Source organism: Stegodyphus dumicola, chromosome 9 (assembly GCF_044657685.1).
Source record: "Stegodyphus dumicola isolate Sdum_Otavi_A_Nest chromosome 9, ASM4465768v1".
Lineage (NCBI taxonomy): Eukaryota > Metazoa > Arthropoda > Arachnida > Araneae > Eresidae > Stegodyphus > Stegodyphus dumicola.
This window is the reverse complement of record NC_140776.1, coordinates 75148743-75175965: the sequence shown is the minus strand read 5'-3', so window position 1 is coordinate 75175965 and position 27223 is coordinate 75148743. Positions and strand designations below refer to the sequence as shown.

At 32.3% G+C, this 27223-nt stretch overlaps 1 protein-coding gene across 2 annotated transcripts in view; it reads left to right on the top strand.

The window, feature by feature from the left end:
• MICAL-like (protein) overlaps positions 1-27223 on the top strand; it is a 154666-nt gene that overhangs the window by 79465 nt on the left and 47978 nt on the right. For both annotated transcript variants that reach the window (XM_085823627.1, XM_085823626.1), the window contains exons 2-6: positions 6718-6904; positions 12334-12382; positions 12502-12643; positions 16083-16150; positions 23992-24508. In XM_085823627.1, the coding sequence (XP_085679753.1) occupies positions 6750-6904; positions 12334-12382; positions 12502-12643; positions 16083-16150; positions 23992-24508 (931 nt within the window). In that variant the 5' untranslated portion in view covers positions 6718-6749. The remainder of the gene's footprint in view (positions 1-6717; positions 6905-12333; positions 12383-12501; positions 12644-16082; positions 16151-23991; positions 24509-27223) is intronic.

Genomic DNA, 27223 nt, shown 5'->3' with positions numbered 1-27223 from the left:
ATCCATCTCGCAGCCTGTCTCAACAGGAAAATTCTTGTCTTATTTGAACGCGTTCCCCGGAGGTCAACTCAGGTAAAACCTGAAGAGCTACAGATTAGAATCTGTACTTAGGCAGTCTCGGCCACGAGTGTTTAAAATCAGTCTTCACAAGACTGGAGTCATCGAATTTGAGATTCACAAGATAAATTAAACATCTGATTTGGTGCAACAAAAATAGGAAATAAACATAATTAATAAACAAATAAACACAATGAGATAATTATAATTAGTACTGGCAACACAATGTTAAAATGAATTGTTATAATAATGCTAAAGAGGTGGGTGTCCATGGGTTATTTCAGATATATTGTATGGTTTATTGCAGCTTATAAAGTTCAATATAATGCGAAAGAGGTGGGTGTCCATGGGTTATTTCAGATATATTGTATGGTTTATTGCAGTTTATAAAGTTCACGAGCGGAGCCATTTTGTCCATAATCACAGCATGTAAAAGTTCACTAAGTTTAAACTGTATGTGGACTTACACTTGACAGAGATCTAGGCCGTAGGAAGAGAGTCGTTGCATAATTTTCTGAAACTTTGGATATTGATGTTTATCTTTAATTAAAAACCTTTGGAATGCCAGGAGGTCAGTTCTTGGGGATTTTATGTGAATATCCTCAGTTAAGGGGCATGAGAAAGTGTAATGATCAGGAGTTCTCTGTTCCCCACATATACAGATATCAGAATTTGCCAAATTTCTTGCGTAGAAATATGTGGGGAAGGGTCCATGTCCTGTTATAAAGTAATTTAGGGAAGGATTCGAGTTCAGAGATGCGAAGCTTACAATGGGGATCAAATTATATGTGCGTCTTCCCTGTGGAGCATTGTTCCACAAATCTTGCCAAGATTTTAAAGCAAGTTGTTTTAGTTGGTACTTGAAATTTGAGCGAGGCCACGGAATGAGGCCACGGATTTTAGTACCATCTTGATTAATAGCTGCTTCTTTGGCTAGTTCATCTGCCTGATCATTACCAAAATGGCCACTATGTCCTTTGATCCATGAAATTTGAATTTTGTTTGAAATTTTGCCAAAAAGAGGAGAATTTATGTCGGATATCAATGGAGAGGAAGGTAAGGGATTTTTAATAGCTAGAATAGCTGCTTGGGAGTCAGATTTTATGCTAAATTCGTTGAGATTTTTTAGAATGGCTATTTCAATCGCTGAGATTTTATGCTAAATTCGTTGAGATTTTTTAGAATGGTATTTCAGTCGCTGAGATTTTATGCTAAATTCGTTGAGATTTTTTAGAATGGCTATTTCAATCGCTGCTTTTATAGCTGACAATTCCGCTTGGAAAACATTATTATTATTATGAATATGGCCTTTCCGTTTGATGATATTTGAGGGGGTAATTTGAAAAAAAAAAAAAAAAAAAAAAAACTGCGGAACCAACTTTTCTTTCAATTTTTGATCCATCAGTATAAGCAATTGGAGATGAACTTGAATTTTCTTCAGACGTGGGGAATATTATTTTGAAGCCAAGCGCTGGATGGATAAGATTGGGGTTAATTTTCTTTTCGTAGTTGGATGGCCAAAAGGTTTGGTTTTTGAATTCTGCGGCATGGCCAAAAGGTTTGGTTGTTGAATTCTGCGGCTTGGTTAAGTTGAACGACTTTCATATAGGTGCATTCCATTTCTGCACTGATTGATAACGGAAGAGTACCAGCTAAAGTATCAAGTGCTATATTTGAAGTTGTGCGATACGCCTGAGTAATGCGAAGAAGTCATATCCTTCCTTGGTTTTGCCCTGGGGGCGCCTAAAGCTGACGTCTATATGCCATGATGTACTGTTACAGGCCGGATTGGTGGCCCGGTCTGTCTGGCAGTGTTTAAGTGACTTCGTTCTGCTGTCCGGGGTTGGGGCTCTATTGATGGCAGATGTTTTCACCATTCCTCCAGGACGAGGCATGAAATGCGAGTTGCTGAGTATTCCTGTCGACTCAGTCTTAGTTCGTCAGCTCGACCGATAGGTTAATGGCTTCTTGGAGTTAAGGGGTTTAACTGTGCAGCCTCGAGCTTCTCAGGTCTGAGTGCCCCTTCCTCCCAGCACACTGTCTTTTTTGACCAAAAGGTTATAATCAGAGCAGGAGTTTGTCTTTGGTGTTTTTTTCTGTCTTGTTTGAACGTGAAAATACGTGATGCCGATGCCTGTTACTAGAACCACGGAAGGCTAAGTTTTGTTTGGCTAAACTGAATGGCATAGATAATTCTTTCAATAACATCGCGCCAATACTTAGTCTCTTTTCTTTTATTAAATTTTGAAATTCCATAGCAACAGATTTATTCTTTCATAATCGTTCTAAGAAATCGGACCTAAGGTATAGATTCCGGAAATGCTCAGAACTACTCAATTTTAGGTTGCTGAAACTGTTAAAAATTTTGCAACGAATGTAATAAATAGAATTTAGCAACCAATCCCTTTTAACTCTTTCGTTGTTTGACAAGATTCTACAAAAGTACATCTAAAAAAATTTACGTCCATTTTTGTCTTTTGGGAAAGTGAAACTGGAAACCACGTTTTTGATAATATTCAGGACTATTTTCTATTAAGACTTGAACTTGGGATGGCAATAATGGACTTGGGCATAATCTGGAACCATCAGGCACACGCAAATGCGTATCTACTGCAGAAATTATAAATGTCACTAGTATTTCCTCTGTTTTTTTTGACCGGCTGCATTGAAGTTAAAGATAATTCCCAGGTGAAACACTAATTAACTCTTTCTGATTATCAGGTTCCTTTGGTCCTTTCAATGGTAGCTGAGGACATTGATGGACAACTTATTCTAATAGCATTAGCTTGGGTATTCTCTTTGTTTTGAAAAAATTGCGTAATTTTAATGTTCCAGTTTATTAAGTCTTACTCTTGCTTTCTTTTTCTTCATTAAATTCTGATATACAGATAGATTTTTCTGTTTTTCTTCCGACATATGGGGGAAAATGAAGACATAAAAAGTGGAAATAAAAATAATAATAATAGTAAAATATAACTCTTATAAGAACTATTAGGTAAAACACTTCTTAACAACACTCAGAAAGTCTCTGTTGGAAATATTTTAACTTACTTTCTGAAAAACTGAGAATATCTTAAACCATTGCTGGGAAAATATATGAATATTAGATCAACACCAAATAATTCAAGGAAGTTGAGGTTCTCTTTTTCTTTATTAAAATAAATAAATCAAATTTAAAGTATGTATTTAAGACGTAATGACATAACGAAACATTTTCCTTCGATTTTCCGTATAGCTAAGAATCGGAAAATTGCAATTTTTAATTTCAGAATACCTTGTATATTTTTACTTCTCTTCAAATCTCAAATGGGTATGTTTTAAATTCAGTAGTATTCCGTAAATATGTCAATCCTTTCTTCTCGAAAGGTAATAATTTTTAGTTTAATAAACAAATAGTTCATGTAAAAAAAAAAAAAAAATCGAGTAATTATGTTTAAATTGTCGATTTTTGTAAAAAGCTAACCTAAGTTTAACATAATATGTAACTGCACTTATTTTTTTTATATAGAATAACAATAACAATAAGCAGTCACCAAACAGAATCGCAAAAAAAGTAAATGTTGCACAAATTACTATGATTGCAACAGTAGACACAAAATAAGGATTAAGCAATTTGTCAAACGCGTCTATGGCGCCGGCGTCTACCCTTATAGACGCATCGGCATCAGGTATTTTCGTTCACATATCTTTGCAAGATCAGATTATGTCAAAAGCTACAAAAAACATTAACTGATAAAAATCAAAGTGATATAAATAGTATAGGTCTTATGCATGAACTGCAGTTTTTGCAAACATTTTGAAAAAATGTAGCATCGCTGGTTGAAATTCTAAGCTATATCGTTGTCAACAACATTGCGTTGTGCAGAAAATAATTTTGGATATATCCCTAGATATCCGCCCTAGAGCAATTTTTGTGCCCTGTTGTAATCACAGTTTGAACCTTATCCTAAACGACGCTAACAACAACAACTTATTTGTTGCAAACTTATTAGATGCATAAATTAATTTGTTCTTAATTTTAAGATAATAAATAGTGTTAAGCAATATATTTGGTATCCATTGGTGGTGTATTGTTTTGCTTAATTGCAGTGTTACTTTTTTATAACATAAATATATTGTTACGTTTTTCTTTCTTGTAACACCAGTTGTTACATTATTTTCTTCCTTCATGTTCGTACGGGGTTTGTAGATTTAAAGTGAATTGCGACGACACTTAATGAAGTATTGAAACACACTTTATTTACCAGTATTATCAGGACAGCTCCAAAATACGTTTTACAGTCATTGATGAACTACTATAAACATACTGACATGATCAGCGCCACAGCCTTCAGGTTATCAGACTATCATGGTGGAGACAGCTTCACTGCAAAGCACCAGAGTACAGCTCCCGACTCTGTTCGGCCATTCTCGAAACTCCATGTACTTTCGAGACTCTCCACGTTACAACTCGCGATGCACTCGACGACACAGAGCATGGCTCCCAACTCTTCGGTTCAGTCGTTTCCGGAGCTCAACACGCTCTCTCGATGATTCACTATCGTGATACACTGAGAGACTCCTTCGGTAAACTCGACGACCCACTCGGCACTTGCTGCCCGATCGACTCAATCGACTCCACAGGGATTGACTCGCTAGATGAGACACCAACTCAGTACTAACTAACTCGCACTTTAGACAAGGCACACACACTAACTGACTGCGGACCAGCAGCGTTTATATAGTTTTCAGCTTGTGTTCGAGAACATTCTGGGCTAAACCAGTAAGAATTCGTTCCAGAAGGTTCTCCATCTGTCCATGGCATATCGCCAATTTTGTCGCCAAATGTGGCAACCCTGCCTTCCCTTGCCATTTTATGGCAACCCTAAACTGCTTTGCGGGGAAGCTATCCTACCACGCCTGTACATTTCATAACAATGTGCATCATTCTCCAATTAATATGTTTGAGTGTGGATTTTAAATTTTAACAAAGCACAAAATTTTTGCACATTTAGACAAACTGAAAGATAAAATGTAATTTTTTTCGTTTCTCGTATTATTAACATAATACTTCATTTTAAGTGTTAACCATAAGCAGTTTCCCTTTAATATCGTCACTGCATAAAGGCGCTCGCTAGACATTTGCATGACGGCGCTGATTAGGCTTGTCGCTGGTCTGGGCATGGTTCCAGTTTAAGAAAGAATCAAGTGAGGTAGACCTTTAGGTTACGGTAATTTGGGTCTGGTATTAAAGGCATTCCTGCCTTATGTCCTCTTGGTGTATTAATTGCATATAAACAAATTAAAGCTTTTGGGTTCACTCCCCAGCGAGTTTGTGGTTGATTTTTCAAATTTCTATACTCGCAAGGAATATTTTGGCTCTTGCCCCCTTCCCAACTGCCTTTTAAGTGTGAGCTAGAATGTAAGGAATTAAAGGCAATTCTGCCATATGGTTAGCGATCAACACATGCAGTCGAGACCAGATCTTTGTGAACCGACATCGTTCTCTCTTCGCGAAGGCCGCGGTCAGAAACAGTACGGCTGCATAGAGCAGCAGAATTTAGGAGACGCAGAATTGCACTGTGCAGCAAAATGTTTAGTACCGACCTGCATTCAGTTAATAAGTGGAAGATACCATCTGAAGCACAATTGATTTTTCAATTGTGCTTTAGATGTCAATTGTTAGATGTTTAATTGTCAATTTAACCCAATGCCTATACAAAATGACAATTTAAGTAAAGGGCAATTCCATTTGAAATGTAAAAAATTCTTTCTTAGTCACTTCTGAAATAACATCCATTGGAATGCCCATGCTTCATCGCTCTTCATATTTCTGGAAGCATTCGTAAGATGTCTCCTTGATATCTGACACTGGCAGGGTATTGCAATATTTCTTGAATTCTCAGAAATTGTTAATTTAGCCGAAAATTCTTAATAAGAGAGTATAACGGGATCAGAGGTGAAAATATTGCAAGTGGTTGTTGCATACTAAAATTTTTTTGATCAAGACAAGCTTCTTTGCTCAGATGCCCTCAAAGTATGATAAAGGGACAAATGGTTAAAAAATATTTTAACTACATTTGCAATACAAAGCAAACTGCACTGTCCTGGCTGAATTATTTTATGTATTTCTTCTGTAGAGTGTACTAATGATCTTTAACAGTCAGATTCAATTATTGCAAGTTTCATGCACATAAGATTGTTGTTCCATGAACTTTTGAGGGAATTTTCACCAAACGAAACTAGATGACAAAAATTAATAAAGCTTAAAAACTTACTTTTATTCATTTCTTAAATAGGAATCATGGTTGTATGGCCAACCATTCAAAAGACAAACATGCAGTCATTTTGGGGCATCCTGTATAATAAATATAAAGAAGAAGCGAGATTTCTTAGTTGCTGAATAAATCACCATTATTAAAATATTGAAATAAAGTATGTAAAAATTACCAGATATTGTTGTGCATTATTAAACTTGAAGTGCATTGAGAAATAACATGCTTTATAAAAAACATGGAATAAATTCAAGCATTTCATTTCAAGCTTCAGATTTTAATTATTGGTTGAAAAAGTGTGACGCTATAAACTGTTTCAAAAAATTATCTTATGGTGGTCATTCTTTTTTAAAAATAATAATAACTTTACTTGTGTATTAAAACAAAGAATTCTGATTTATTTCAGGAGAACAAGAAGAGCTGAAAATTGCTATTACAATGGATAATGCAAGAGGTTTGATTAAATCCTTAGAAAACTGGGCTAAAAAAGTGACTACAGGCTATAAAGATGTTGAAGTGCGTGATTTGTCAGTTTCATTCAGAGATGGTCTTGCCTTCTGTGCAATCATTCATCATTACAGGCCAGATCTCATGTGAGTATTATGTAAAATTCAGTATTCTTTCATAGTAAGTGTCAAAGAATGAATGTAAAATTCAGTATTCTTTCATTTAAGTGTTAAAGATTGAATGTTATGTTTTTATGTTATTTAAATTAATATTGTGGCTATTAATTTTTTTTTCTTAACTATAGTTAAAAATGGTACAAGGATTTATTTTAAAACAGTATCTAGAATAAGGTTTTATGATTTATTATAATACAATCAAAAGTTGTTAATTCGGACACCCATAATCCGGACCTCAATACTAAAAACTTTCTGCACATGCGCCGCGTTGGGACATGCGCACAAGCGTTTTACGCGTGCGCGTAAGACCTTGACTACTGCGCATATGCGTGTGCGCAAGTGCAGAATATGTTTTCGCCTGCGGGTTTAATGTATAACGGACGGTGTAAGCTAAAATTATGTAATTATCTATTTCAGTTAATGTTAATGATTGCGTTGTTCCTTAATCTTCGAATTGGATCCCACTTATTATTTTTTGCAGACTGTAAGAGCAATTTTATAAAAGTAAACTTGAACTTTCGATTATGTCAAATAGAATTTCCGATGCTGGAACTTCCAAAGGATCTACAAAACGTAAGTATGTTTCGATGTTCAACAAAACAAAAAGTGGAATTGCTGCAAAAAATGGATAAAGACATGAAGAATGTGACAGAGAGGTTAGTGAAAACGAAAAAATTTCGTTTGACAAGTTAGTCGGTATTCTCGGCACAGCAATTAATGGGACTTGAACAGCGGAACTTTGTAACTGAACAAGAAATTATGCCTGTTTATAGAATTAAAGAGAAAGTATTATCACATAAAACGAAGCAACTTAAACAACTTACATTGAAAGAAATGTTTAATAAAGTAAACAAATAAATATTAAGCTTTTTTTTTTTTTGTAAATTTTGATACCTTTTAGATCATAATTGTTCTTTATTTCATAAATTACGGTTTCATATTTTTAATTTTAGAATTTCTGCATGCCATCTTACGAGATTTAAACTGATGATCTATAATCCGGAAAAATCGATAATTCAGAATCGCCGAAGTCCCGACGAGTCCGGATTAACGACTTTTGACTGTACTTAGATTAAGGTTTATAGCAAAATCTGGAATAAGATTTTGTAAATGCGTCATTTTATGGTAACGTCTCAGTTTTAGTGTAAAGCAAAAAATGTTACCAGTAAAGAATTTCAATAATATAAACTAGTAAAGAAGGTTATATAAATATCATATGTTTATAATCAATACTTTCTTATTTTTCCTTTTTTATTTTATGATGATTTTTAATAAGTAGTTTATTTTTTTAAAAAAAATGTGCAGATCTGTGTTATTATTTCATATGGGAGGGAAGCTAATTTTTATTTTTTTCTAAAACTGGAAATAACTCATAGAATAAAAACAAAACAATTTCTTCTTGGTCAAATTAATAACACATTTGCTAAGATGTTTCTGTTATTTTATTAATGTATTAAGATGTTTAATAAACAAATATAGTTTTAGAGCTTTATGGTTGATTTATAATAATTGCATGTACTAAGTGGATGAGACTAAGGCTCAATACCCAACTTTTCTTTCCTGTCCATTAACAGGCATTAATAATCCAACAGAGAAAGATGCTTGAAAAACTGTGATTTTTGCTTTTCCCTTTTTCTACGAACTTGAATTCCAAAGAACATAGTTGCTACAAAAAGTCATTTATATCTATAAATAGAACATTTGGATGCTGCAGATCTCTATTTTTGACTTTCAGATATTGAGAAAGTTTGCAGCGCATAAATATTAAATGAAAATTGGATATGTACTAAAGTAAAAATGAATTGCATTACTTTTATGATGCTTAAATAAACCATAAATTAAAATTTGTTAATGTTATCCAGGGATTTAAAACCTTTGTGTGCAAGAACTTTCAAGTCATAGCTTTTAAATTCTGATATATATATATATATATAAATAGGCTGTAAAATATGTAACTCAAAATTATAACTTAAATTAGGAATAGCCCTGTAAATCTTCATTTTAATTTGTATGTTTCTTTTTATCTAAAAGTAGAAATCTTTTATAATGACTTAAATTTACTGTGTCTTTCAAAATTTATCCATTTTATGCTTTCTTATGTGATCCTGCAAAGAAAGAGTTCTTATGTAGTCAGATTAAAGAAACGTTTGGCTATTTTTCAATGTGCGCTCTCTTTCACTGCTTTTTTCGCTTTGCCTGGCTGCTGCTAATATGCATCATTCGCTGCTCCGCTATTATCCACTGTCTAAATATGCTCTAACCCAGATGCTGAAATATGATGCAGTGTATATCTTAAAGCATAGGTTAGCAATGAAATGAAATGTCTCAATCAGAAACATCTGACTACCCCTCCCCTCTTCAAGAAGGGGGAAAAACAAGGAAAGGAATGAAGGAATGAAGTGATACATCTAAAGAAAAATTGGAAGCATTTGACTTCGACCTACCCTTAGTTATACAGTGCGAAATTTTAGAATTCATGAACATTTTTTCAAATTTTGTAAGATGTCAAATATCTTAAATATTATATTCTTTTTGACTTAACAGGATTGAGTAATGGCATATAATAACACGCAATAAGATATCTCATGACATGAGATAAAAAAAAATCTAATTTTTCAATACAGTACAAAGTCGGAAATCCGGACGTCCATTATCCGGAATGATCTAAAATCCGTACCTCAAAACCTACAAAATTTTTCTCGTAGGCTTTATGCATGCACATTTAATTTCCCCCTTCGTGCATAATAAAACATCTGTAGAGTCCTGATTCTTAATTTCACTTCGACACTTAATAAAATACCTTGTTATTGAAGAAACAATCATTTTAGCATAAATTTGTACGATCAGTAATTTGGCTCCGTTGCTGCATATTTGCTTGGCACACATCTCAAACTGAAACGTTCCACATAGATACATCATTGAGGCGAATCATTATTTATTATACTTTCCTTTCATCATCGCATGTTTATCAAAACATGACAACTTGAGTAATGAGTCATGTAGCGATGCCTAAACAATTTTTTTATGTTAGTAATTGAATAATAAAGGAGTATGGTAACCTTTTATGTTGACATTACACTTGGCGATGATTACAGATTTAAGTTAAATGCTCTAAAAATGTTGATGAGGAAAAATTTATCAAAAATTTCTTTCCATATGCTAAAAATAGATTTTGTTGATGATACTCATAGACTCAAAGATTACATTTAGGGCTATTTGAATTAAGAATAACTGATTTGTTATTCACATAAACCCAGAACCAGCTCCCAGGTCAGTGGCGTAACTAGAACACTTGGGCACCTATGCAAAAACATTTTTGGGCTCCCTATTACATTTACAGTACTTTTAAGACTGGTAAGGGGGTGGATATATATTCTGCCAATTGCAATAAAAAGTGAAGTGCACAACTAGCTATTATAGCACTCCCATATACAAGTTAGAGTTATGCTTTGAGTTATGCGAGATATATATCTCTATCTCACTGTACACATACGTATGCATGTGTATGCGAACATACAGATATCACGGGGAAAAAAAAAAAAAAAAAAAACCTTTTGAATCTGTTTTAAACCCATTTTATAATCTATTTTGAAAGGAAGAGCCCTTTATTCTGTCTGTATGTACAGATGTCATGAAAACAAACCTAGAAATGGATTTGAGAACGGTCAAAATTAATATTTCCGTTGAAATATGATACCCGACATTTTGGTATATGTAATACTGAATTTAACTTTTATGGAAGCACCTTGCCCTTGATCATATTATTTATAGAAGAATGCACATTTTTTTAAGTTTAATCATGTGAACGTAGTTCAGCAGAACATTCAAGGGTCCCTTTAGCCTTCAGGCCCCTATGCAACGGCACTCTTTGCATACGCTTATTTATGCCACTGGCCCAGGGCTCGTATGGCCACACCGAATCCCAGAATTTAGAACCCACAGAGACTGCATCAGGCGATAAGATATCTAGCGCCGGCCCGCAATAAGGCTTAAGTATATGTGGGAATTTATTTATCTGATAAGCCTTAAGCATGTGCAAGAAATAGACATAAGTATAATAAATAACTAAACTAATGCATTTCAGGCTTAATTGTCTCAGTGCACAACAGAAGCAAGATAAAATTTAACGGAACAACTTTTTGTTAGTCGCCAAGCTCATGATGCAAGGATATCTAAATTTGATGATGACGGTCGCTAATTTTAAAGATTTTCGGATATCTCAAAACAAAGGTGAAATTTTCCAGTTATCGGTTTTTGTAAAAAATGTGGAGAAGCAGTAATAAATGAAGATGATAAAAAAGAAGTTTTTCATTGTGATGACAATGCTTCTCAGTCATCAATTAATTAATGGATGAATCTGTAGTATTGTTCTAGATCCATAAAATATCGCTACCGATAGTTAAGAAAGTGACAGAGAAGTTACTGAAAACGGGAAAATTTTGATTAAAAAGTTATTCGGAATTCTCAAAACAGCAGTTACAGGACTTCAATGCAACTAAACAAGAGATTATCTCTGTCTACAGAATTAAAGAGAAAGTATTAGCATAAAAAACAAAGTAACCTAAAACATTTTATATTGAAAGAAATATTTAATAATGTAAACAGATAAATATTAAACTCTTTTTTTTTGTAAATTTTGATACCCTTTAGATCATAAATGCTTCATTATTTCATAAATTGTGATTTCATTATTTTAATTTTATAATTTCTACATGCCATCGTATTAGATTTAAACTGATGATCTATTATCCAGAAAAATCCCAAATCCAGAATAGCCGAAGTCCCGACGAGTCCGGATTTCGGACTTTGTACTGTAAATATTTATTGAAAAAGTGTTTTATTTGATTAAAGCATATAAAGCTGTTTTAAATAATAAGAAAATAATCAACCATAACTAGAAAAAAAAGGTAGTTAAGCTTGTAAGAAACAGTGAGTGGGGTCAGCATTATCATCTGCTGCCCCAAGGATCCCCATGTCTGTTACAGCTCTAAGTCGTAGATGCATATTGTTGACAGTATAATTTTTATAAACCTTGCAATTTTAAAAGTTGAGTATTGTTTCTCCACATATGATCTTCCTTACTTGATTTAGTTCACATGAGCATGCTTCTCATTATTTAAAATCTTTATTTTTTTATGTAGACATTTTAGTGAAAATAATGCAAAATGAATACATATCTAATAAAAGAGATTATTTTATTCTATAGGTTTTCGTTATCAAGGAAGAACTTGTTTACTTTATAGATTTTATTTATAAATATTTTTGATTTCCTGATTTAGTATAGAGAAAGCGTGCTTTCCTTTTATGTAAAAATATATTAAATATAGATTTTATTTTATTTTTTTTAAAATAAAGTATCCTTATAATATTATGAATAGAATGTACATTTTTTTTTCCAGTGATTTTGATTCTTTGTCAAAAGAAAATATTTTCCAGAACAACTCATTGGTAAGTAATAATAAAATGTCAATTTATTCTTTCTCAAAACAGATATAGAAAAAAATTTCAATCTGTATTTTAAATGCTTTTAAATCACTTAACAATAATTTTTATACTTGTTATTATAGGCTTTCAGTGTTGCTGAGAAACAGCTAGGTGTGCCAGCTCTTTTAGATGCTGAAGATATGGTTAAATATAATCGACCAGATAAATTAAGCATTATAACTTATTTATCTCAGTTATATAACTGTTTTGAAAATCAGAATAAAGGTGAGTATTAACAGTATTTACAAATGAACTTACATTTTTTTATTAAGTAGTAACATTTTAATATAGCTTTGATTTTTAAAACATACTGCTAAAGTTTGCATAGAAAGCAGAATTTGATATTTTTTTTATTCATATGCTAAAAAAGTTTTAAATCTAATATTCACAAACTTTGAGAATTGCCAATTTGAGATATTTTATCCAAATGTATCAAAGTGTGGCTTATTTCAGGAGTTATACATTCACTTCCGTTGGAATTGTCTGCAAATTATGAGTGGTATGGGTTTTGTAATATTAGGAGAGAAATAAATTTGCTGTTAAATGTTAAAAATGCACAATTTCTTTTCATATGCCTTGTGTAGTAAATCTCTGTAGACACAGTTTCACAGCAAACTTATGGAAATTTACAGTTGTAAAAGAGGCTAAAAATATAAATACTAATATATTATACAAAACCGATACAGATAAAAGTCATGTCAGACTACTAAATCGCAATATTTTCACCCATTTACAATGATATATTTATTATCTATTAATAAATATTTATGACTAAAAAGACTTTAAGGGGATTGTGTGCTTTGTTCAGTATAAAGTTCAAAATCCGTACATCCAGCTCCAATATCCAGACTTCTTGAGCACCAAAAAGTAAATAAATGAATAAATAAAATTTAACAAAAAAATTTCCTCTTCCCATTTAACAAATCTAGGAATGTAGAACATAGTACTTAACAAAAGAAGGCAAGTGTGTGCATAAATGCAGTTTTTTCCTCACTAATTGAGATTTCCTGTAGGATGTCACTTTCAAACACTTGGGTACCATGGTAGGGAACAGTACCATGGTCTGTGACAATAAGTTGATTGCTATTATTAATATTGGCCAGGTTAGCACTTATGGCCTGTGAGTGGTTGTGAGCAGCTTAGCATTATTCTCGCCGACTTAAACAATAAATGAAACTTGAATGTTGTTCTCTGCATATCACTTTACTATATTTAAAGTAATGATCTAAAATCCAGAAATTTCCAAACTCAGAATTGCCAAAGTACCAACAATTCTGGATCTCAGTCTTCATACTATATATTATTTTGATTTTTTTAAATTCTTAAAAATAATTATTTCACATTTTATATTCACATTTTCTATCTTTCTATAATAGGGAAATAATCAATGCTTTTGAAATGCCCTAAATGTGAAACATCAGTGTTGCAAAAATGACATGCATTAACCCTTTAACTGTCAAGTTATTTTGATGATTTGGGTACACAAATTGTCAAATTTTTTTATTGCAAAAATCAAATGTTTAGTACAAAATAAAATATTCTTAAGTAGTTAAAAATTGATATTTTGAAGTACATGGGTAAAATTTTTAAAAATTTTGTAGCCACTGCATATTTGCTTGAGGCGGCTGCCACTCAACATGGCAGTTGTAAAGTTCACTTCTAGTGGAGCATTATTTTCTAAAAATGAAAAAAATTTATTATTTTCTAAAAAATAAATAAATATAAGTGAATACCTATTAGTAGTTCAGTAATTCAGTCTTGTGTGGTACAACTGGAAACACTTTTCCAAGCACAAACCAACTCCACAATCACTACACCAGAATCGTGATTCCTTCCTTATCTTTTCCTCATTTTTATAATTTTTCAAACAACACACTTTGCACTGTCTTGTAGGCGCACGTTTCGCAGGAGTAGGAGGAATATGGGATATGAAATGTCGTTCAGTAAGACGGGCAGTGTTATCTATTGTAGGTGGTCTGCCAACATTCTTTTGTCCAGAAGCTGCATCATCATATTTATGTAAAAGCTCTTCTACAACTTGGATTCGAAATTCTAGAAATGTAATATGTTTCCCAACTACATTTTTATAGAGCAAATATGAGCTCCAAAGTACCTTGTCTAGTAAATGTAAAGATATCTTTTTATAATATTTTTTCTGACGTTTAACGGATTGTTGGATGAAAGGATATTTCCTAATCGCACCACCTATAGTTAGACTGCAATTAGAAACAATCTTCGCCTTGAGTATATCTCCATTTTTTTATTAGTGAGGCTGACCATGGAAGTATCATGAATACTGCTCATCAAACACACATCCTTCATCTCCGGTTGAAGAATCTAAATCATCTATATAACGTTTCAAAGAACTGGACGCCATTTTACAACAAAAAGATCCCATGCACCAAAGAACTTATAATCTCTAACCTTTGAAATCTTCAGTAAAGTGCTGTCATCTATTGATCTGAGCGCACATTAACCCGAGATACAGTCGGGTTTGACAAAGAGATGAAGCCGAAATAAACGTCTCCCGATATATATTCGGGTATAACAATACGATGCACTCAAAAAAAAAAAAAAATTACCCCGAGTAATACTCGGGCGTAACATTTTCGAACACCAGTGCTGTGCCCGAGATAATCTCGGGCATGATAGTTAAAAGGTTAAAATATTGATATAATGTTTATGAAATATGAGTTATAAATTATTTATGTCATCAGTTCAATAGCATTGCAAAAATCCACTTGCAATTTTTTTTTTCTTTTTGTATCTCTGTCCTATGATTTTTTAATGACAATATTATTCCTCAAATAAGAATTGTGCCTAAAATTATTATGCCTTTAATTTATACTATTTTTTTTAAGAAGTCCCCTTCTTTGTGTTGAAAACATCCCAAATATCCTACATATTTTTACTTCATTCATGTTATAATGAAAGTACTAATGAAATGCTTAGAATTTTATATAATTTCCTAGATTTACCAGTTTTCACTTTTCACCATTAAAATAAATGCATATATGAAATATTTTAACTATGTGGGAAAGGAGTTCAACTCATTAGATATGGCCCCTAAGGAGGTTCTTTTACTTACAAAAATTGCATTAGGGTCAAAAGCATATAACTTCTCAGGAAGATTATATAAATAATTATGTAAATAAAACTAATTTAATGTGATTAATTTCATTAAAAATTTTTTTTTAAGGAAATCGTTTATTTTTACTCCTCTTTCGTTGTTTTCAAAATTTAAATTTGTTCAATAGCAGCTGAAGCTTTTGAAATTAAAAATGTACACGGTAGGGTTGCCATTAATACTCTCTTTTTGGGGATAGTCTTTTAATTGTATATTTTTAGTTTATTTATTTATTGTAAAATATCTTGATGGCCTGGCTTTTTTGTAGATACCTTGTTTTTTGAATATCCTGGAAGAAGAATTTACTAATTATAGATTTTCTTTCTTTTTTCTTTTCGTTCTTTCTTTCTTTCTTTTTTTATTTGTGTGTGTGTGTCTTTAAGTGTGTAATATCCATGGTAGTTTCCTAAGCATTAGTAAGCATTTTTAAGTTAATCATTGAAAGATTGCAACCAGTTTCTTCTTTCATTAATTTGAAGAATGAAGACTACGTATGAATGAAATAACAAATTTAATAATAACTTTTATTATTAACAGTGAAAGGTATGAAAACAGGCATCAAGAGAATAGGCAGTAATATCAATTCATTGGGAACTCCTATAAAGGTAAAATTCCTAGATTGATTTTATAATCTATATTTATTACTAATTGATCATGTACATAATTATTTAACTTGAAGGATTAAAAAATTATTGAAATAAGAATTTTGACATCTGTTAAATGTTTTGATTTCATTCTTGTTATGGGAGGGTAAGAATTAGATTTCAATAAAAAGATTATTACTCTTTAGCCTTCTACATATGTTTTCTCTAATATTAAAAATTTCTTGTCAATTTCTCTTGTGAATGCTTCTGTAGAAAACAGTGATTAGAGAATTTTATATAATTTCCTAGATTTACCAGTTTTCACTTTTCACCATTAAAATAAATGCATATATGAAATATTTTAACTATGTGGGAAAGGAGTTCAACTCATTAGATATGGCCCCTAAGGAGGTTCTTTTACTTACAAAAATTGCATTAGGGTCAAAAGCATATAACTTCTCAGGAAGATTATATAAATAATTATGTAAATAAAACTAATTTAATGTGATTAATTTCATTAAAAATTTTTTTTTAAGGAAATCGTTTATTTTTACTCCTCTTTCGTTGTTTTCAAAATTTAAATTTGTTCAATAGCAGCTGAAGCTTTAGAAATTAAAAATTCATTTGAAATTAAAAATTCAAAATTAAAACTTTTGAATTCGTTCGTTACATTTGGAATGGTCTTTCACGTCGGGCAAAAGAAAATAAAAAATGTTAAATCAGGGGGGAAAGGAATGAGTCAGTTACTATTCTTTATAAAACTTTGATGATAGTTGGTGTTGTACAGAAATAGCTTTTATTGTTTTCTGTTTTCCAAGTCTTTTAGTTATCATGTACTAGTTACATAAAATTATACAAATTATTTCATTTTAATTTCTTTATATAGGCAAAGAGTATTTTAAATAAAGTTGAAGTATGATAATAATCAAGTTATTAACATCATATTTCAGTTTTATTGTAATTAGTTAAAACCATTTGTCAGTTTTATTATAATTGGTTGGAAAAAATTCAGTTCTTAAATTTTCTATATGCCCTTGGTACATTCTGCGTATTTTACATGAGATTTCATCATAAAGCTGATATATTATAAACATGATACTTTAAAATTACCTCAAGTACTCCTTTATATATGCTTCAATAGGAATTCCATTTTTATTCTGGACTTTACATCTTTATAAATTTAAAAATTTTAAAGGGTAATTTTAATTTTGCTTTAATATACACTGGTCATCAAAATTAAAGGGTAATGACAAAAATAAAATGTAACTGAATGAAAAATTATCAATAGAAAACTGCACAAAAGCAATAGTTAACATAAATTACAATGTTTGACAGATGACTATTCACAGAATATTGAAATTAAAATCAAATTTATGGAAATTGAAAATTGATGGAAAATTAAGGTCACCTCTTGAGGAAAAAATTTCCTCTTTAATATGGTATGTGGTCATCTTGGACAGATATGCATACCACACATCTTGATTTCATAGACTTTTTACCAAAGTGTTGAATAAGTCTTGTGGAATTGCAGGCCACTCTTCTAAAAGTGTACTTTTTAGCTTCTGGAGGGTCCAGGGAGAAATTTGGCGGACTGAAGTTTGGAACCATAAGGCATCTCTTATGTTCTCAACCAGACTCGAGTTGAGTGAGTAAGGTGGCCAGTGCATTCGAGTGATATCTTCTGTTTGGAAGTATTCTGACACCACATGTGCTCGATGAGGCCGAGTGTTGTCATCCATTAGCAAATACTCTGGCCCAGCAGCACCTCTAAACAGTTTAACTTGGGTTTCTAGTACCTCATCCACGTATCTCTGAGCAGTTACAGAACTTTCCTGAAAGATATGCAGCTTGTTGTAGCCATTTGTCATGATTCCTCCCAAACCAGTCAACCACGTTCTTGGAAATAAGGTATTTCATGGACAAGAGAAGGTAAGTTGTATGTTCCTTCCTCTGTCCAGATCAAAACACATCTAGAATCACTTTTCATACTGTATCTGGACTCATCAATAAACAGTACTCGGGCCCAGTCACCTTCGCTCCATTGAACATGAAGAAAGCACCAGTTTAAAGGGGCCATTGGGTTCTCGCATAAAGTCCAACCTCATTAAGCCTTCATGCAGCAGTAGAATGACTAATTTGAGTTAGCCTGAGGGTCTAAAACCAAATCTTTTATAGTCACTTCATAGTTTCTTTAAGCCGACAACATCTGAAAACTGTTTTCTGATGCAGTTGTTGCTCTTGATCGTCCTTGACCAGGCTATCTGTCAACTGGTCCAGTGTTTAAAAAGTGAGTCCAAACTCTTGATATGACACTTTGAGGAATATTAAAAAATCTTGGGTGACCTCTGTTTGTGTTTTACCTCCCTCAATTCTACCAATTATTCACCACTTTTGACTAACACTTAAATGATGCCTTTGAGCTATAATTTCTGAATACTGGATCTCTTTCAGAAACCAGATTTATTTTAAACAACACTACAGACTGGAATTCCAACATGTGTCCATTGTGCACCACATTGTCAATCACCGAATTTGCATATTTCTTGTGTTAACATATGTGCAGAAGTGCAATTGTGTGTTCAATTTTATTTAAATAAATAATTATAGCATTCATCATTGCTTAACGCCCAATACTATAATTTGCATAATGTGAATAATTGTATAATACAAATTTGCATATTTTTATCATTATCCTTTAATTATGAGAAATGTGTGTAAAATAAGGAGTTTTATAACATCTAAGCTTTACAAAGTGCAGCAAACCATCTCAAAGATGACACATGGTTCCAGACAGTTTTGGTCTTTTGTGGAAAGAAATGGTCTTCAGTACTCATATTTGTTTAGGTTCTCAAATATACCCGGCTACTTTCAGAGGTGGTGACTATGAGATTGTTCATTCCACCAATATGTTACTGATTGCTTGTAGATATTTTGATTATTCTTATCATGCCTGTTCTCAGTTTAGTCAAAGATTCACAGTATAAGAAAGTTGGCAACTTGTTTTGTTTCTGTGAATTATTTACTCTAATTAAATTTTCAATTACAATTTTTTTAATCAGGTCTAACAGTTTATGAAATTAGTCTCAACCCCAAAGGTGAGAAAGATTTCGAAAACGAAAAGTCCAATATTTTGCATGTTCTATGCAGAATAAAGTTCCAATATTCGTACACAAAGATTTACTGACATATATATGTTATTTTTTTGTGCTTACTATTGACTTGAATTTACAAATGGATGAAAAATTTATACAACAGTTAAAAAATAAAATAACTCATTTTGAGAATAAATAGTTTTTTAAAAAACAATTATGATTGCATTTGTAGCTGGCCCTTTTCTTTACGGTGAAAGTTTTACTATGCCTAATCTCCAGTAGCTTTTGGGCCTACCAGCAGCCAAGCAGTAAAATCACTGAACACTGGTAGCTCGATCCAGGGTCCAAATCCCGGCAAACAGGCTGGCTGTATAATTGTTTTTGTGTTTTTTCCCATGTGTAATGTGTATACAAGCCAGTTTTCCTCAGAAAGTTCTGCACAAAGGCATCCTTTTCCTTAGGCACATAGCTCTCATGAGCTTTACTGTAATCAAATATACCAATATAACTAGAATATTTATTTTATAAAAGCTAGCTGTGCAATATCTTTAGCTTATTATGGTATGAGTTATTGATCCTTTTTCCTGATTTGAATAAATTGCCAGACTATAAATAATTTTATCTTGCAAAATCTTTGAAAGCACTTTTTTTGGAATGCTATTATTTTCAAGTACTAATGAAGTTCTTTCCATTACCCACCCCAGGGGTTAATGTAGAGAACTCTGTGAAGCTACTGGCTAGGATGTGTACCTAGGCAGTCTCGGCCACGGGGGTATAAAATCACGAACCTGGCGGTTCCAGAGCCCGGGATTGGGTTGTTTATATGGCCGAACCTCGGGGGGGGGGAGGTGTAAGACATATACCAGATGGTTCTGTAGCTTGGTGTGGGATGGCATCGAGTTTGCTAGGTAACGTCCTGATGGGACGCGCTGCCCGCTTAAGCATTTAAACGACCAGTGAGTCCATCAGGTTTTCAGGTCACGCCTCCGTCGAAAAGCCGAGAACAGGGAGTGGTGACCCCTCGGCCCATCCGAATACACAGAGGTTTTTGGAGTAATATCGTCTGTGGCTCTCCAGACTTAAGTGAATGTGTTCAAACTCCTAAGTGGAATTTGTCATCTTGGGCTGAGGCTAAGTTTTGGAAGTTGTGCACCCATGACTCCAGCCTACTGAGTAGAATTCATTTTGTGGCCTTCCTGCTGGACTTTCCCCTGCCTTATATGGGGGTGTCTCAGATGGGAGACAGTTCCCTCAGTTGTGACTTCAATGACACAGGAGAGGTGTATAAATATTGATTGATTCATCCTTTCCATTAAAGTTAAAATTTTTAAGTAATAACAAAGCTCTCTGCCCCTTACCCCATTTTATTTAATACCTTCAGGTACAATTCAAAAGTTCAGTTTTATTTTCTTGTTGAATTCGTATATTATTTGAATTATATAATTGGTATTGGTATTCCATTTCATATAGAATTTATCGTACTATACTAATATGTCTACCAAAATGCTGTCTAGCGTATGTAGAAGCTTAGATGATGTAAAATATCTAAATGTCAAAGTTATGTAAGAGTTATTTTTTTTTCTTTTCTGTAACAGTGACAGTTCATGAATATTTCCTAAATGAAAATAATTTTAATTCTAACAGAACTAATTTAATCATTGAGTTGAAATACATTTTGTCCAAGTCAGTTTCATAAAGCGAATAAAGCATCCACTGATGCTGTAAACATATCAACATAAGAATATTATTGCAATAATTAAAAATTAATGATTATTTTCATATCCATAATTATTGTCTTCATTTTTGAAGTTGAAACATTTGTGTTCAGTGTTGAATATTTAATTTTCTATTTATATTTTTCTTTGGTTTGTAAAATATATCTGTTATCCTCTGTTATTTAAATTATTTTATAAATTGTATTTATTCAGAATACTTTTTTGGTTCTGTTCACAAAATAAATAAATAAAATAAATAAATAAAATAAAATAAAAAATAAAAAAAATAATAATAATTGATTATGCTTCATTATTTTTTTATAATAGCTGTGGAATGTTTTGTATGTGTAATAGTTTAAATTGATGTTTGCTGTAAAACAGGTTGAAGACTGTGACACTTAAAAGTGTATTACAAGTAATAATTTGATTGGAAAATAAACTATCTTTGCTTTGAGAAAGCTATGTTTTTCTTCCTTTAGAAGGTCATAGTCAAGGTGATCATTGACTCCTTACACTTTAAGAGTTAAGTGCCTAGTACCAGTTATTCTGACACTGAAATGTAAGCCACATTTAAAAAAAAAAAAAAAAGAAACCTGTTAATATGTTTAAAGCTTGCTTTTATTTAGTCTTTTCAGCTATTAATTATTACAGCTTTATTATTACGTTAGAGATATCGCATGACCAAACTGTTCATTAAACAATGCTTCAGTGGAATATTTACTTCCCTATAGCTTGTTGACTGTTACTGTATAAGATATTTTTTCTCTCCTTCCAGCATGCCTTCGTGGTGTAATGGTAGCACAACTGACAGTTCCAGGTTCAAGTCCCAGAGAGGGCATTGCACATTTTTCACATCTTCCTGCTTCGAAATAACCTAATGACTCTACATTTTATATATGTACCTGTTTGAGTATTTAATCATCAGAGAATAATAAAACTTTATTTTAAAAAGGATTAAATTAAAATGAATATTCTAATGTTGGATTTTTTCCATTAACCCGCGAGAGCGCGCGCTGGACCTGGCCGATTAAAGAAACGTTTCCAAAAACGTTCCTATTTTTCCCAAGCAGTTGTGATTCAGTGTAGTCTCCTCCAAGGCCATTGTCTTCATGTTTCCGAAGCTTTTCGCCAGAAATTTAATTCGAAGTTTTGTTTTGACAGGATCGGGTCTTTCAGATCCAAGGCGCCTATTTGCATTCTGTAATGTAATTCATTTGTGGTAGCACAGAAAGCTGCAAATATGTCACATAATTTATCCTATAAGGAAGAAATGTTACGTTTGCAAAAAAATATTACATGTATGAACTGTTGAAGACTCTATTGAAGAAACTGATAATGAAGGTTATAAAGTAATTTTTTAGTTCTCATTATACTGATTCAAAAATCGAGATGCATTCTGAAAATGAAAATGAGAAGATATTTATTGCTTTATTGGAAAAGACAGAAAAAAAATGTTCAAAAGAAAAGCCTAAAGCTGATGTTAGAATTCCTACTCAGAATATTATTACTAAATTGCCTGGAAACATCGGTAAGACAAAGTATGTGCAGAAACTTTTACTAAGTGAACAAATGTTGCTGAAAATCGTCAGACATACAAATATTTATATTGCATCTATTTCTGCCAGCTTTCAAAGAGAGAAAGATGCTCATCACATAACTTTAATTGAAATTTGTGCTTTTATAGGTCTTTTATATTTTTGTGACATAAGTCATCTCATGTAAACGTGCGGGATCTATGGGTAACAAACGGAACCAGTTTAGAAAGTTTCTACAAAACTATGTCCTACAAACATTTTCTTTTTTTATTAAGATGTTTGTGTTTTGATGATATAGGAATTCACGCCGTCAAGAAAGAATCAGAACTTGCACCTATAAGAGAGTTTTTTTGAAGAGTTTGTGAATAACTATATTAGAATATTACGCTGTCAGTCGGCCACAAATATTACACTGTCGGTGAGCTCATAACAATTGATGAAAAATGTGAAGCTTTCCGAGGAAGATGTTTTTTCAGGCAGTATATTCCTAATAAACCTGAATAATAATTTCTAATAGGCTGAATAATAATATAATGAATTCCTAATAAATTCTTTATTAATATAATTCATTTTTCTATTCCTTTAAAAATTTTATTTCATAAAAAATATTATAGAAATTAAAATTAAAATTTTAATTTTCATAATTTGCTTACTTTTAAAGTTTGATCATAATATTTTGGTATAAATGTAACACTTTTACCTGAAGAGTAACAGTTTTTTTCACCAAAAAACACGAGCCGAGTCTTTTGGACCCAGAGCGCGCGCTCGTGTAACTCAAAAGAGTGTGCGCGCTCCCGGGTTAATGTTGTCATTCATGATCTGCATTGCCTTGCCGAGGAGGTATCCACCGTAGCAAACTCATAATACTTGTAGCTAGGGTTAGAGGGTACTGTTGTTGATCCAATCCTTGGATACTTAAATGGTGACAGGGCAATATTACCTTGCTTCAACCTAAATTTGGTCAGGTGCACTCTGGAGGGTGATATCCAGTGGTCTTTTACTGCTCAACTGTTACTACAAATTTCTCAAGGAATGTTTTGGCTCAATGGATTTTGGGCTGATTGATATGGCAGCAGGCTTCACTAACCACTTTACCAGCTAGGGTATCTCTTTTCATTGTAATGCACTAATGAAATTTGTTTGATGGTACTTAATAGTAAAAGAGTGAATGAGTCAGCTTTTGTAGCAGTAATTTTTCATAGCCGTAAAACAGTTTCTTGTCTTGCTGGATTTGTGTTAAAATCTGTTGTGTAACTTCTGAAAAGGATTTATTAATATTATAATAAAAGAATGAAAAGAAATTTAACAAATTTTGAATTTTTGTTTTCCTGCATTTTTTTAAATATACATAGTTTACCAGACATACTTGATCTGCAACTTTTTTATTTCAATTTCTAGTAGAGCATTATAAATGTTTTTGGTATGTAAAGTATTTAATCTCTTTCATTATTGTTGAGCTTTAATTACTAATTTTTTTAATGTTGTATTAAATTATTAAATTAATTATGATCTCTATATAGGTGCCTGTAATGGAATCCAAGGAGTTAGGTTTGAAAAGGCATGAAGTATGTCAAGTTTGCAAACATCGTGTTTTTATTCTTGAACGACTAATAGTTGATGGAAAATTGTACCATACTACATGCTTCAGATGTAGCAAATGCAAGTCTCTATTAAATCCTGGAGCATATGTCGAAAGTGACACTCCTGGGCTTTATGAATGTTCTGTTTGTTTGCCCGATGAGAATATGGACAGTTTTGATACACCTGAAACCGAAATATCTTCTGAAAATACCGGTGCCAAATCACGAAGTCCATCACCACGTCGCCTTAGTCCTGTTGTTCATAATGAAATATCAACAAAACTTTCACCTTTATCTGAGTCTGTCACTCGTGCTCGAAGTAGCTTTTTAAAAAACAGTCTTTCTAGTAAGTTGAAAGAAGAAGAACATTTAAATGACACTTATCAGAGTTCATCTAACCTCCCATTAACGAATACTGACACATATGAAACTGCATCTGCATTGCAAAGAGTTTCAGGTAAAGTTTAATATTTCATTTATATATCTTATAAAATTATGTAAGTAAATTCAAAAAGAGTGAATGATTTTTATTTAAATATAGGCAAGAAAATGTTGTTGTTTTTAAGGAGGGATTCACAGACACTTTTTAGCATAACAAGTGTATTTTTAAATTGACAGTTTATGTCGAAGATTCATTGAAAAGTGTAGGAAGTTAAAATTCATCTCCTTGGTTCTTCACTGTCTACTATTTTTACATACAATATCCTGAGATCACTTTTATATTATAAAATACATAGTTACCTATATATAATGAGGTAATTAAAAAAGTTGATTTTTATTTGGTTATTTTTAAGGTAGATGACTTTTTTATTTTAATGGGCCTGTTATTTTTCTTCACTATCAGTTAAACCAGGTTTCAGTGAACATAATTTTATTATTCTCCCCCACCCCCCACCCCACAAAGGAAAAGAAAAAAAGCGTTGTTAAATTTCAATTTGTGTAATACTATAAAATGCTCCACATTTATCTTGTGTATAATGTTTCATCAGGTATTTTATAAAAAAAAAATATAAATACGTTTAAATAATTAAAATATGTTTTATAGGATATAATTAACATTGAAACATATGTAACAATAATTATCTCATCAATTTTTTAAAATAGTGTAGTAATTTTTTAACAAAAATTGAAGTATACAATTACAAATTAAAAGAAAAATATGTACTTACATTTTTTTGAGTCATTTAACCTGTCGTTTATTGATAAGTACCACAAAAAAATCAGAATCATAATTTAGATATCAATGAAAAAAATTTGAAAAATGTAATATGAAGGGCAGAATAAAAAAATTAAAAAAAAATTAATAAATAGATAAGGCAATTTTGAGCCAAATTAATGGAATTATAGGTATTGTTTTTAAGACCTTTAACCGCCCCTTCCTGAAGTACAAGCCAATCATCCCAGTTTAAGTCTCAAATAATTTTGAAAAATTTAACATATGGATGCTCATTCAATGCAGAGCAAATTTTCCTAAACAAATACCAGGCTATGTATCCTTCAAGATCTCCAATTGTAAATCGCAAAGAGTTTTTGAAGTCTTTCAACTCAACTGTCCATTGTCTTTCAACTGTATTAGTATGATCTCCGGTTTCATGATCGACAGAATGGAGCGAATGGTTAACTTGCAAGTGATTGAAACCTTCTTTGCTCAAACGGTCATAAGCTCTCCAGCAGTCTGAAATAATCTGGGTTCCCAGTTCGATCCAATCCTTAATTAAAGCGAGAAGAGAATCCACTGTTCTCTCTGGCACAGCAACTAAAAAGCAGCGACCTGAATCGCGTTCTATTTCCCCCCAAAACCCACTACCCTTCAACGAATTGACACTTGTTAAACTTTCTTTTCTCAATTTTGGACTCGTCAATCTCCACAATTTTTCCTGGCCCTCCGATCTTCTCCGTTTTAGTTTCCACAAAATTAACTAACACGTCGATTACATAACTGCACCATTCTGGAAAAATACCAAGCTCACATTGAGTTCTATCGTACGAAAAACCCATGAATATTTCATACACTAGAGCTAAAATGACAGCAATTGGAAGTTTACTGCTGGTAAAAAGGGAGGAATGTTTAATACTTTTTTAATTGTTACAGCAGTTATTTCTTCCACCATGACCACAATATCATATATGGCCGTCCTCATAATCGGCTCTTTTAACCATCTTCATCTGTGATCCACATTTCTCGCACTTCATTGAAGAAACAATTGGCGAGGTTTCTTCCAAAAATTTAAAATAAATTTCCTCTGACCCTTGTAACAATTTCTAAATAAATCTTTGATTACGAAAGCTAGGCTGGCCACAATAAGGTCTCAAAGGACAATTTTTTGATTCCAATAACAATAATTCTTGGTACTAACCAATAACAACATTCATCTTTGAAAGGTTTGGTTTGGTTTTATTAGATAACGACAAAGCACTCGAGGGCTATCTGCCTTAAGGGAGGGATGCCTTTGTGGAGGATTTTGTAAGGGAAAGTTCCTCATATACACATTACACATGGGGAAAACCATGAAAACGCCCATGCAGCCAGCCCATTCGCGGAATTCGAACCTCGGACCGAACTACCAGTGTTCAGCGACGTTACCGCTCAGCGGCTGGTGGGCCTCATCTTTGAAAGAAACATCTTTGAAGGAATTCGAAGATATGAATTAAATTTTAAAATGGTGCGGTAATGCACATATATTCTGTAATCAATCAGAGAGCTGATTACATCACGCCTAGAATTAAAATTATTTAAATAATCATACATAATAAAATCATTTTTTTTAAAAATTCAAACTTAAATTGTATTTTAATATTTAACAGCCATAAATAATGTTTAAAACATTAGTTCAAATTTATAGATATTAAAACCAATTACTTTTAAAGTAAGGTGACATCATTGATTACATCATCCCCAACATAAAATTTCATAAAATATCATAAACAATAAAATTTTTATTTCAAATAAAAATGCAAAATTAAATTGATTTTAATATTTAGAAGCCATAAATAATATTTAAAACACAGAATTTGTGCATAATAAAATGCATTATTATTTTCTAAATAAAATGACAACAAAGTATTGGTTATCTTAAATAACTTGTCCAGCAATGGGTTTACTATAAGTCATATTACTCGCCAAAAGAAAAATCGCCAAAATCCATGCAACTGTCTACCAAAGTAGTACCGC